The 12,341-nt window shown below is 42.9% G+C and overlaps 1 protein-coding gene across 1 annotated transcript in view; it reads left to right on the top strand.

The window, feature by feature from the left end:
* LOC110522983 (neurocan core protein) overlaps positions 1 to 12,341 on the top strand; it is a 201,490-nt gene that overhangs the window by 105,521 nt on the left and 83,628 nt on the right. Inside the window, exon 10 of the mRNA XM_036978016.2 lies at positions 3,087 to 3,203. Coding sequence (XP_036833911.1) covers positions 3,087 to 3,203 — 117 coding nt within the window. The remainder of the gene's footprint in view (positions 1 to 3,086; positions 3,204 to 12,341) is intronic.

The raw sequence follows: 12,341 nt of genomic DNA, 5'->3' as shown, positions 1-12,341 counted from the left end.
GAATAATCAATATTTCAATATTTTATTTGGACGGGCAAGGAGGTATGGTAGGGCCTACCAGCCCCCTAAGGGCCGCCCATAACACCAGCCCTGAAATCAAGCTTGTGACTCTACAAAATAGTTGTTTTGTTTTGTGTTTTATGTTTTTTTGTGCCCAACAGCAATGAATGGTCAATAATGCATTGTGTCATTTTGGAGTCCCTTTCATTTTAAATAAGAATACAACATTTTTCTGAAAACTTTTACATTTGTGTGGATGCTTCCAGGATTTCAGATAATCATGAAGGAATTTTTAACATGCTAAGCTCTCACCATTACCAATAACAAGGAGGTAGAGCATTTTTGGCGGTTGTGATATTTATCAGAGCAAACAGTCCCATCTGCTGTGGACCCTGCTGACTAGAGCTGTGCCGTCAGACCCACACAGTCATTGTTAACCATCACGTAAAAAAATGGAGCAGGTGTGGATTCTTTACCAACCCACTGTCACGCAGGGCTAAACAGGCCACTGTCAGATATGTGATGCTAATGAATATATTAGTGGTGGATGAGCTACCACAGATAACCAAGTAACAGAGAACCATGACGTGCCAGTGACTCTCTCAGATAGAGCCCCAGTCTTCACATTGAAGAGCTTTAGATTGAGGAATAATACAGAAGATAGACAATCTGACAGGTCCTTCATACTGCACTGGGGGGGGGGGGGCTGGCCGTGTGACTGTGACTTTCCTTTCCACAAGGTGACAGATTGGCTGCTCTGTCTGCCCCCCCCCCTCCTTTTTATCAGGACGGATGCTCGGTGGGGGGGAGGACAATGTGTGCCACCCACCCGCGTCACTCTGATGAGCTGGGTACTCATAAATGACCTGATCATTGCCCAGGCACAATTGGAGCCACCTATTTTAATGCCATATGACCGTGTTGCTGCGAGGTAATTAACACATTTTATTTTGCCAGGCTATAAATCCGAGCACCGCTCTTCAAGGGAAACATTTTGGGATAAATGGTGAGAGAGAAGATTAAGTCGTAATTATAGGCTCTACTTTTAGGACGGTGCTGGTGTTTGACAAGGAAAGTTGCACAGCACCAGGTTTTGAGGCTTTGTTTCGTGGCTGTGGGAGAGATAGCTACATTAAGTATGGTTTTATTAGCCAATCCAGATAAGTTTCCAGGCCCAGACACAATCTGATGCGCTACATCTCTTTTCCAGCATTTATAATACCCAGGCTTACTTAATGATGTATGAGGGGAAAGATACAAGCTCACCCGACCCAGAGAGGGAGAATTCTAGTATGTGTAAATCTATCTGTGTGTGTGCTTGAGAGAGAACTGCAGTGTGTGTGTGTGTGTGTGTGTGTGTGTGTGTGTGTGTGTGTGTGTGTGTGTGTGTGTGTGTGTGTGTGTGTGTGTGCGCGTGTGTTTTATTTGTCACATGGTGTAAACCAACAGTGTAATGCTTACTTATGGGCCCTTCCCAACAATGCAGAGAGAAAGAAATTAAACATTGAATTATGAAAGTGATAGGCTAAAGAACTTTGGCAAATGTAGATCATTTTGAATACACACATGGATTTCAATAAAAATAATTCTAAGACTGTTCTATTCTCTTTCAGTCATTTGTCTGAGTTGATTTTGTTTGATTTAGTTCCCATTGCAACTCAGAGAAATGACTGAATGGATGACATACTGACTGAATGGATGACATAATGACTGAATGGATGACATGATGACATAATGACTGAATGGATGACATAATGACTGAATGGATGACATACTGACTGAATGAAGGATGAATTAAATGTTCAAATATGTTGGAATGACGAGTTGCACACATCATGCATGCTCTTCACTTTATTTGTCTCGTAGGCAAATAGACCTACGTTAGGGTATAATGGCTCTATATGGCTGCATGCCTCCAGAAAGACATCTGAGGCTGAGGGGTGCTTTTCCGAAGGCGCATGGTGCTGTGGTGCTACATGGAGATCACAAGCTCTTCAACTGGGCAGCAGTGTCGCGATGGAGGGAATCGCCTATACGGAGGCTACCTAAGACCATTGCAACAGAGTTATTGTAAAGTGTGGGAATAAGCTTATGCCAGACAGCCTACGTTTGTTCATTTCAAAGCCCATAAGTAAATAAATATATATCATGTCAAATGGTTTTAAATTCATATTAACCCCTCTTACAGAATATGCTTTGGCAAGATTTTGAGTGCTGAAATAAATATCAAAATATTCTCCCCAAAAAATATTTTGAGTGACTAAGACTCCAGTGGTCATACATAATTCATAGATTCACCAAACATCTAGTATTATTCTATGTTTCTGGTAGATACTACTGGTTATGATTCATTTTTCCTGTTATATACTACTGGTTATGATTGTAGACAGAGCCCAGAGAATGGGATGGTGCAATATTGAATGAGTTCTATGTTGATAGGGTGCAAGCATGGAGATGTCCACGCCACCCAGAGATATGCCCATGCTGTAGAGATACACCTTGCGGACTGGAACTTACGGGCCCTTCCCAACAAAGCAGAGAGAAAGAGAATAGAGAAATAATAGAAAAGTAATAACGCCTAATAATAAAAGCAATAATAAATACACAAATACACATAAATTGGCTATACAGTGCCTTCGGAAAGCTTCAACAAAGTACTGAGCAAAGGGTGTGAGTACTTATGAAAATGTTTTATTTCCGTTTATTAAAGTTTTTTTAATTTGTGAAGATGTCTAAAAACCTGTTTTTGCTTTGGGATATTGATTAGGGGAAAAAAATGAGGGAACATTTTTTTTTTTTTGAATAAGACAAGATTTGAAAAAAGTCAAGGGGTATATCAGGCCATGGGGTACCAGTACCGAGGCGATGTGTACGAGGTAATTGAGGTACATATGTACATAAACTAGGACTAAAGCAACAGATAATTAACAGTAGCAGCAGCGTTTGTAATGAGTCAAAAACGTTAGTGCAAAAAAAGGGTAATGCAAATAGTCCAGGTAGCTGTTTGGCATGTGTGTGTTAATGTACTGCATCTCTGTGTACACATCTCCCTCGGTTAACCCCCCTGCTCTATCTCCATTCTACAGCTGAAGACAACCCGTGCCAGACCAACCCCTGTCTGCATGGAGGCAGCTGCCTGCCGGAGGGCGACGGCTACAGCTGCTACTGCCCCCAGGGCTACTCTGGAGAGAGCTGTGAGATCGGTGAGTTGGGTCAGGGGTTAAAGGTCACTGTGGAGAGGGGGAAAGGTTAAGAGCTGCAGAAGGTCACCCTCTTTCCAGCCCTGTGTGTTGGACTCATAGCCAGACTCAGAATCATAGTAGATTTACTGTTTAACTATAGCTGATACAAATACACTGTGTACAAAGCATTATAAACACCTTCCTAATATTGAGCCCCCCTCCCACAAAAAAAGAGCCTCAGTTCGTTGAGGAATGGACTCTACAAGGTGTCCAAAGTGTTCCACAGGGATGCTGGCCCATGTTGACTCCAATGCTTCCCACAGTTGTGTCAAGTTGGCTAGATGTCCTTTGGGTGGTGGACCTTTCTTGATACACACGAGAAACTGTTGAGCTTGAAAAACCCAGCAGCGTTGCAGTTCTTGACACAAACCGCGTTCAAAGTCACTTATATATTTTTTGTCTTGCCCATTCACCCTCTGAATGGCATACATAAAATCCTTCTTTAACTTGTCTCCTCCCCTTCATCTACACTGATTGAAGTTGATTTAACAAGTGACATCAATAAGTGATCATAGCTTTCACCTGTATTCATCTGTTCAGTCTGTGTCATGGAAAGAGCAGGTGTATGATCTGCATACAGTAAATGTGTAATGTTTTGCTCCAATGCCTGCGTTGATGGTATTTGACATTATCACTGGCTCAGTCAGTTTTTGCATGAGGAAGTTTAGCTGCATGGTCCTGCTGTGCCCAGGCTGCTGTTCCCTGCCTGCCTGCAGAGGTGAGGTAAGGCTGCGGAAGCAGCCTGTGACAGAGTGTGTGTGAATGGGGAGGGTGTGTGCTGTTTTCAGAGGTGGGTGTGTGAATGCAAAGTGTCTGTTTTCCGTGCACAGAGGTGAGGCTCTAACAGTGAATGTGTTTGAATGAGGAGGGTGTGTCATTTAAGGTGAGGCTGAGTAAGCATGCTGTGACAGGGAGATGCTGAGTGTTTGTGACTCTCACTGGCAGGCAGCTCATCTCTCCACTGTACTGTGTGATGGGAGAATGAGCCAGTCAGAGCTGGGCTGTGCTGGAGTGACCTGGTTGGGCTGCACGGTCACAGGTGTGTGTGTGACTGTCAAGGGGACATGGGCTAAGTCAAGCCAGGTCACTCCAAATCCAAGGCGACATTCAACGTTCATCCAGGTCCCCAGGACATCAGGAGATGCCTTCAAAACTGTGCACTAGGGGCAACGGTGTGTGTTATTAACATCAAGTAGGCCTGCGGCTTGCTAGGGCGTTGTGGATGGACGTAAGCCGCAAGTTCCGGCTCCGAGCATCCTGTGTTCAAATCCCAGTGCTAGGCACAATTTTATTTTTGACTCTATCCTAAACTTGAACTCTTACCTTAACCATTCGGAATTAATCGCTGAACTTAACCGTCAGTATTTGACATTTCTATCCCCTCTGGACAAATGTTGAATACTGAAGTAAAACCGTGTGATGTTGACGCTTAATCAGGGGTAGAGGGGTAATAAGGGTTGGGAACAGTGTGCGTGTCTGCGGGTGATTTTATTTGGCCCCCCAAGAATTCTGTGCAAAAATAGTTTGTATACATTTTTATTGTTGGACATAAACGACTATCAAAACACAAGTAAATCAGCTCCAAGTGATTTGGAAATCTGTTCTGAAGTATTCCCAATCATAGAGATATACTGTATGTGATCGTATACAAATGTAAGCACGGTTTGAAATGATTATGTTATAGTCAAATATTATATCTGTTTGGGCGTCTTACGGTCATTTTGCAGTCTACAAATGATTTCTCATTATGTTCTGGCCCCTTACCATCCGCTCAAGAAATAAACTGATCCGTGCCTGAATCTACAGTAGGTGACGATCCCGGTTCTATTGAGTGTTCACTGATCTGGACTTTAAAGGTTATACAGTACATGTAACATTTCCACCTGCAACCAGTGCCAAATGTTAATTGCAGTATCAAAGCAATAGAAATCTTGATTTTTTGGGGGGTGACACTGCAAATGAGCTTTTTACCATGACCAGTCGGTGCGGCCAGGGTTTTTGTGTACAACTTCCTGTATTACGATTGGTTTACGAGGTCGACAACATATACAGATATAGGATCTTAATTTGATCTCCCTGTTGCAAGAGAATTTTCCTGCAAAGCAGGACATTTTAAAATGGTAATGTATTTGAGGTTTACAAAGACTTCTTAAGTTTGTAATTTCCCCTTTGAAAATGTCCAGTAATTATAATCCACATTTCCTGTTTATGACAATCACATGTCAAAAAACATATTGCTTCTAAAATAATGGACTGGACCAACATTGATATTATGGTGGTGTCCACTGGCCATAAATATTTTAACACCTATGAAGGTGCCTTCATTTCTTATGGGCTGCCCATCTCCCCAGGCACCCCTAAATTAAATGAGTGCATTCTGAAATGATTCAAACCCCTTCACTTTTTCCACATTTTTTCCTCATCAATCTACACACAATACGCCATAACAACAAAGTGAAAACATTTTTTGCTAATTTGTTACAAAATAAAAAACAGAAATACCTTATTTACATAAGTATTCAGACTCTTTGCTATTAGACTCCAAATTGAGCTCAGGTGCATCCTGTTTCCATTGATCATCCTTGAGCTGTTTCTACAACTTGATTAGAGTCTATCTGTGGTAAATGCAATTGATTGGACATGATTTGGGAAAGGCACACACCTGTCTATATAAGTTGACAGTGTATGTCAGAGCAAAAACCAAGCAATGAGGTTGAAGGAATTGTCCGTAGAACTCCGAGACAAGATTGTGTCGAGGCACAGATCTGGGGAAGGGAACCCCAACATTTCGGCAGCATTGAAGGTCCCCAAGACCACAGTGGCCTCCATCATTCTTAAATGGAAGAAGTTTGGAACCATCAAGACTCTTCCTAGAGCTGGCCACCCGGCCAAACTGAACATTCGGTGGGAGACGGGCCTTGGTGTGGGAGTTGACCAAGAACATGATGGTCACTCTGACAGAGCTCAGGAGATCCTCTGTTGAGGACAACCAGCATTCCAGGCCTTTATGGTATGGTGGCCAGACGGAAGCCACTCCTCAGTAAAAAGCACATGACAGCCCGCTTGGAGTTTGCCAAAAGGCACCTAAAGGACTCTCAGATCACGAGAAACAATATTCTGTGGTCTGATGAAACCAAGAATGCCAAGAAAAAAGAGAAAACCAGGCACCGCTCATCACCTGGCCAATACCATCCCTATGGTGAAGCATGGTGGTGGCAGCATCATGGGGAAGTGGGGATGTTTTTCAGCGGCAGGGACTGGGAGACTAGTCGAGGGAAATATGAACGGCACAAAGTACAGAGACCTCCCACTGGGGCGAAGGTTCACCTTCCAACAGGACAACGACCCTAAGCACACAGCCATGACTGGACTTGAAGCTAATCAAACAGCTCTGAAGTAGAGGTCGACCGATTATGATTTTGCAACACCGATACAGATTATTGGAGGACCAAAAAAAGTCGATACCGATTAATCGGCCAATTTTTTACATTTATTTGTAATAATGACAATTACAACAATACTGAATGAACACTTATTTTAACTTAATATAATATATCAATAAAATCAATTTAGCCTCAAAATAATGAAACATGTTCAATTTGGTTTAAATAATGCAAAAACAAAGTGTTGGAGAAGAAAGTAAAAGTGCAATATGTGCCATGTAAGAAAGCTAATGTTCCTTGCTCAGAACATGAGAACATATGAAAGCTGGTGGTTCCTTTTAACATGAGTCTTCAATATTCCCAGGTAAGAGGTTTTAGGTTGTAGTTATTATAGGAATTATAGGACAATTTCTCTCTATACGATTTTATACGAAGAAAGGCATTGATGTTTATGGTTAGGTACAGTCGTGCAACGATTGTGCTTTTTTCGCAAATGTGCTTTTGTTAAAACATCCTCCGTTTGGCGAAGTTGGCTGTCTTTGTTAGGAAGAAATAGTCTTCACAGTTCGCAACGAGCCAGGCGGCCCAAACTGCTGCATATACCCTGACTCTGTTGCAAGAGAAGTGACACCATTTCCCTAGTTAAAAGAAATCCATGTTAGCAGGCAATATTAACTAAATATGCAGGTTTAAAAATATATACTTGTGCATTGATTTTAAGAAAGGCATTGATGTTCATGGTTAGGTACACGTTGGAGCAACGACAGTCCTTTTTCACGAATGCGTGAAAATGCAACGCAGGACACGTTAGATAAACTAGTAATATCATCAACCATGTGTAGTTAACTAGTGATTATGATTGATTGATTGATTGTTTTTTATAAGATAAGTTTAATGCTAGCTAACAACTTACCTTGGCTTCTTACTGCATTCGTGTAACAGGCAGGCTCCTCGTGGAGTGCAATGTAAAGCAGGTGGTTAGAGCGCTGGACTAGTTAACCGTAAGGTTGCAAGATTGAATCCCCGAGCTGACAAGGTAAAAATCTGTCGTTTTGCCCTGAACAAGGCAGTTAAACCCACCGTTCCTAGGCCGTCATTGAAAATAAGAATGTGTTCTTAACTGACTTGCCTAGTTAAATAAAGGTGTAAAAAAAAAAAACTTTGCCAAATCGGTGTCCAAAACTACCGATTTCCGATTGTTATAAAAACTTGAATTCGGCCCTAATTCATCGGCCATTCCGATTAATCGGTCTAGCTCTACTCTGGAGAGACCCGAAAATAGCTGTGCAGCAACACTCCCCATCCAGCCTGACAGAGCTTGAGAAGATATGTAGAGAAGAATGGGAGAAACTCTCCAAATACAGGTGTGCCAAGCTTGTAGCATCATAAACCAAGAAGACTCGAGACTGTAATCAATGCCAAAGGTGCTTCAACAAAGTACTGAGTAAAAGGTCTGAATATTAATGTAAACGTGAAATTGCAGTGTTTTATGATTAATACATTTGCAAAATGTATAAAAACCTGTTTTTGCTTTGTCATTATGGGTTATTGTGTGTAGATTGATGAGGAAAATAAGCAATTTAATCAAGTTTAGAATAAGGCTGTAACGTAAAACAATGTGGAAAAAGTCAAGGGGTCTGAATCATTTCCGATTGCACTGTAATACCAGAATGTTTTTTTCCTAACTATACAGTAACCATCAGTGTGTGTCCATACTGAGAGATGGAAGAAAGATGTCCATCTCTCCTATGCAAAGGAGTAACTCGTGGGGGACTGGGGGTGGCCAGGCAGCTACAGGAAATGTGTTGCACCATTCAGTGCTACACATTTCCACATTTTTCTATTGGACCTCCCCCCGCCCACAATGCCTGAAAACTAGTCCCAATTTATTTCCAGCAGCGAGAGAGGAGTTTGTCATTATGGAGACACCTATTGGATAAATATGCAATCTAAATACTTATGGTCAAATTGCTTCTCTGCATTTCTCCCTTTTGTTATTGGTTCATCACACCAAATGATTTAATCTGAACTACTGTTTTTTTTCAGAAAACATTCTTGTGAAAATAAACTGGAGTATAAAAATCTTGTATAAGAGTTTTCTTTTAGGATTCATTATTGAATAATACATTTGTATTAATGTGTAGAGAGATAAGTACTTACCAAAACAGTAGTTCTGGTTTGTAGCCTTCCATCTAGAGGATGAGGTGATCCCCACAAAAGTTGGTGGTGCTACTGTTGCCATTCCCCGTATGTTGCTCTACAGAGAGTAGAGGACCAGGCAGAGATATGAGTTAGATAAACAGGTGGAATGAGACTTTACAGACTGAAAGGGAAAGGAAAGGGGGATACCTAGTCAGTTGTACAACTGAATGCATTCAATGTGTCATCCGCATTTAACCCTCTGAATCAGAGAGGTGCGGGGAGCTGCCTTAATCAACATCCACGTCTTTGGTGCCCGGGGAACAGTGGGTTAACTACCTTGCTCAGGGGCAGAAGGAAGTGTGTGTGTGTGTGTGTGTGTGTGTGTGTGTGTGTGTGTGTGTGTGTGTGTGTGTGTGTGTGTGTGTGTGTTCTGCTCAACCCAAAAATGCTGGGTTAGGCCAACCAGGAATTGATTTTGTTTAACATGTAATAAAAAATAAAAAGATTATTGGATCCCGTTTTCATTACTCCAGCCCCTCCCCTTGTGAGGATAACACCACTGAGCACTTTGGGAGGGATCTTAGATCATTCCTCTATACAGAATCTTTACAGATCCTTGATATCCTTTGTCTGCACATGTCGATTGCCCTCTTCATTTCAAACCACAGGCTTTCAATGAGGTTCCAGTCCAGAGACTGAGTTACGCCCTTGCTCCTATGGATCCCATATACATTAATGCTAAGTCAATGAGGAGAGGTTGCTGTTCCAGGTCACTACTTATGTAGAAGGGTCGCAGGCCAAGGGTCAGAGGTTAAGGGGAGAGGTATTGTCATGGGTGTGATAATCAATCAGCCATCTACTGACCACACACACACACACACACACACACACACACACACACACACACACACACACACACACACAGGCTGTCTGGGGTCGGCAGCCTTCGATTTGGGGATCATCCTAAATTTATGTGGGCTAAAGGCATCGGTGATCAATCAACATTACAGCCACATCAATAAGTCCTGATTATTGCATGTTAAACAGATGAATTACACATGGTTTGTGATGTTCGTTTGGAATTGCTTAGAATCTGTTGGGACATAGTACATTTTGTGTATGTCAATCATATAGAACCAATATTTCTCATTGTCTCTGGCAACAAAACAAAAGGGATTCATTTGGAGCTTTTAAAATGTAGAATAGCACTTTTCCATGATTAATTTCATGTTGTCTGTTCATGGATGGTTATTGTCACGCTGTGGTTATTGTCATGGTCGTTTTCCATTTGTCGCATGAATGCGTACCAGATTGTAGGTGCTCCTCAAGTCCAGTTTCGTGAAGTACTGCGCCCCGTGCATTTGTTCGATGATGGTTGGGATGAGGGGTAAAGGATAGCTGAACTTAAGTGGCTTATTCAGAGTTTGATAATCAATGCAGGGGCGCACTCCCCCATCTTTATTCTTAACAAAAAAATAAGCTTGAGGAGGCTGGTGACGTAGAGGGGCATATTAAACCCTGCTCTCTCCTGTAAGTAGGTCTCCATGGCCTCGGTATAGGAGAGGGGATAGACGTGTCCTCAAGGGAGGGCTGCGTCAGAAAGCAGGTCAATGGCACAGTTCTAGGGGCGATGAGGAGGCAGGCGTGTACCTTGGGTCTTAAAGAAAACCCTGTGCAGATCCTGTTACTTCTCCGGTAAATCCACTTGAGGGGCGTGGTCCAGACAGACATCGTGAGACACGAGCCCTGTTCCCATTGGACGATTATCCAGGGCTCGAACTGGAATGGGTGACTGTAGGGGAAACAAAGAAATGTGCAATGCAGTGGCCTGTGCACTAACTAAAAGATTCCCGGCAGCCCCAGAATCAATCAGAGCTAACGGGAGTGAGGGGCTAGGGTATTCAAGGAATTTAATTGGAAAACACACTGGTTGAGTTGACAGAAAAGGAGGGGAGATCTTGCATCCTACCTGGGTTGGAGCAGGGGACTTCCCTGGCTTGTCACCTCCTCGTCTATTAGTGGCAAGAGGGCAGGTCAGGGAGAAATGACCCCTTTCTCCACAATAGGAGCAGAGGCCCAGATTTCTTCTTCTCTTACGCTCTGCCTCTGGCAAACGTGCAGAGCCCACCTCCATCGGCTCTGGAACCGGTGCTGGAGACAGGAGGAACTGCACATTCCCCTCCAAATGCAGGATGGTTGCCAACACGCTGTCCATGGTGCTACTAAGTTTGGAGAGACAGTCCTCGTGATGCTGGACTGTCTCTACGATGTTCAACAGCTCGGTCTTTCCCGCTGTCTCCATTTAGTGGGTTGGTTATTCTGTCACGTTGTATATTGATTGGAGACAGGTGCAGGAATACGTAATAGGGTTTTTAATTTCTCCACCCAAAATAAAGTACGTCATGAAAATGACGGGGACGGAGCCCAGAACAGACACGTGTATGTATATATATATATAACTCAGGGATGTAACCCAATCAAAAGAGCGAGGTGTAAACCTCTAAATAATACACGGGACGAGACCCGTAATAACAAGTGCACAAAAAAACATAGCGCGAAAGCCGATACAACAGAGCACAGGTACTCACAACACCAACGGACATGGCACAATAATCGACAAGGACAATGGGCACATACGGTATATATACATACTAATCAGGGGGAAATGGGAACCAGGTGTGTGTAATGAGACAAGACAGTCCAGGGTTGGTGGTAATGAATCCAGTTCAGTGACACCTAGAAGGCCAGTGAAGTAGACCTCCGGAGCTGGTGAACAGAATGAGCAGCAGTACCGAGGGGATCCGTGATAGTAATTTTTTTATTTTTTATGTTCAGTTTGAAATCTTCCTGCAGGACTGTGTATTTGGCTTTTTGGCATCTTGTGTCTGCAGCAGATATCTGTCTGTGGTATCTGACATATTAATTACAACCAATCAGGTTAATTGCATATTACTGCAAACCCTTGACCACATTACTGACTTACCACCACGCTCTGTCCAGGTGAGGCACTGAAAGGAGGATGGCGGACGAGAGATGGGAAGGAAATAGTTACTTTCTCTTTCTCCTTCTCATTCCCTTTCTTTCTTGCAATCTGACTTTCTCTCTTTCTTCATCTACTCTTTTGCAATCTATACCTTTCTTTCCAGCAGGTTATACAGCATAACTATGTTCCTTCCCTTTGCTTCTCCTGCTCTGTGCGATTGAGTCTTCATCAGTGATTCTTTACAGTCATTACCATCCATCATTTCTTTATTACTACCAACCCAGCCGGTGTCACAAACACTGCAATAAGCAAATCTTGTTTCCTTCTGTGTATAGTATAGTGGGAGGAATGATGATTTAGGCAAAACAGGGCTGTGAAGCTGCTCGGAGGCGATCTCCAGGACTTGAATTGTATTTGCAATTATTTGGGATGAGGCGTTTAGAGATGCTGCATAATGCATGGTCTCCGTTTCTGCTGGGCCGTTCAAACATTTATGAGACAAGGGGAGAGTCGCTTCGTGAGGAGAGAGAGGGAGATGGAGGAAGGTAAAGGGTGGGGGCAGCTTGGCGGACACAGGGCCAGGTAGGGGTG

Source organism: Oncorhynchus mykiss, chromosome 5 (assembly GCF_057628025.1).
Source record: "Oncorhynchus mykiss isolate SJ-2025 chromosome 5, ASM5762802v1, whole genome shotgun sequence".
Classification (NCBI taxonomy): Eukaryota; Metazoa; Chordata; class Actinopteri; order Salmoniformes; family Salmonidae; genus Oncorhynchus; species Oncorhynchus mykiss.
This window is presented reverse-complemented; position numbering and strand designations above follow the sequence as displayed.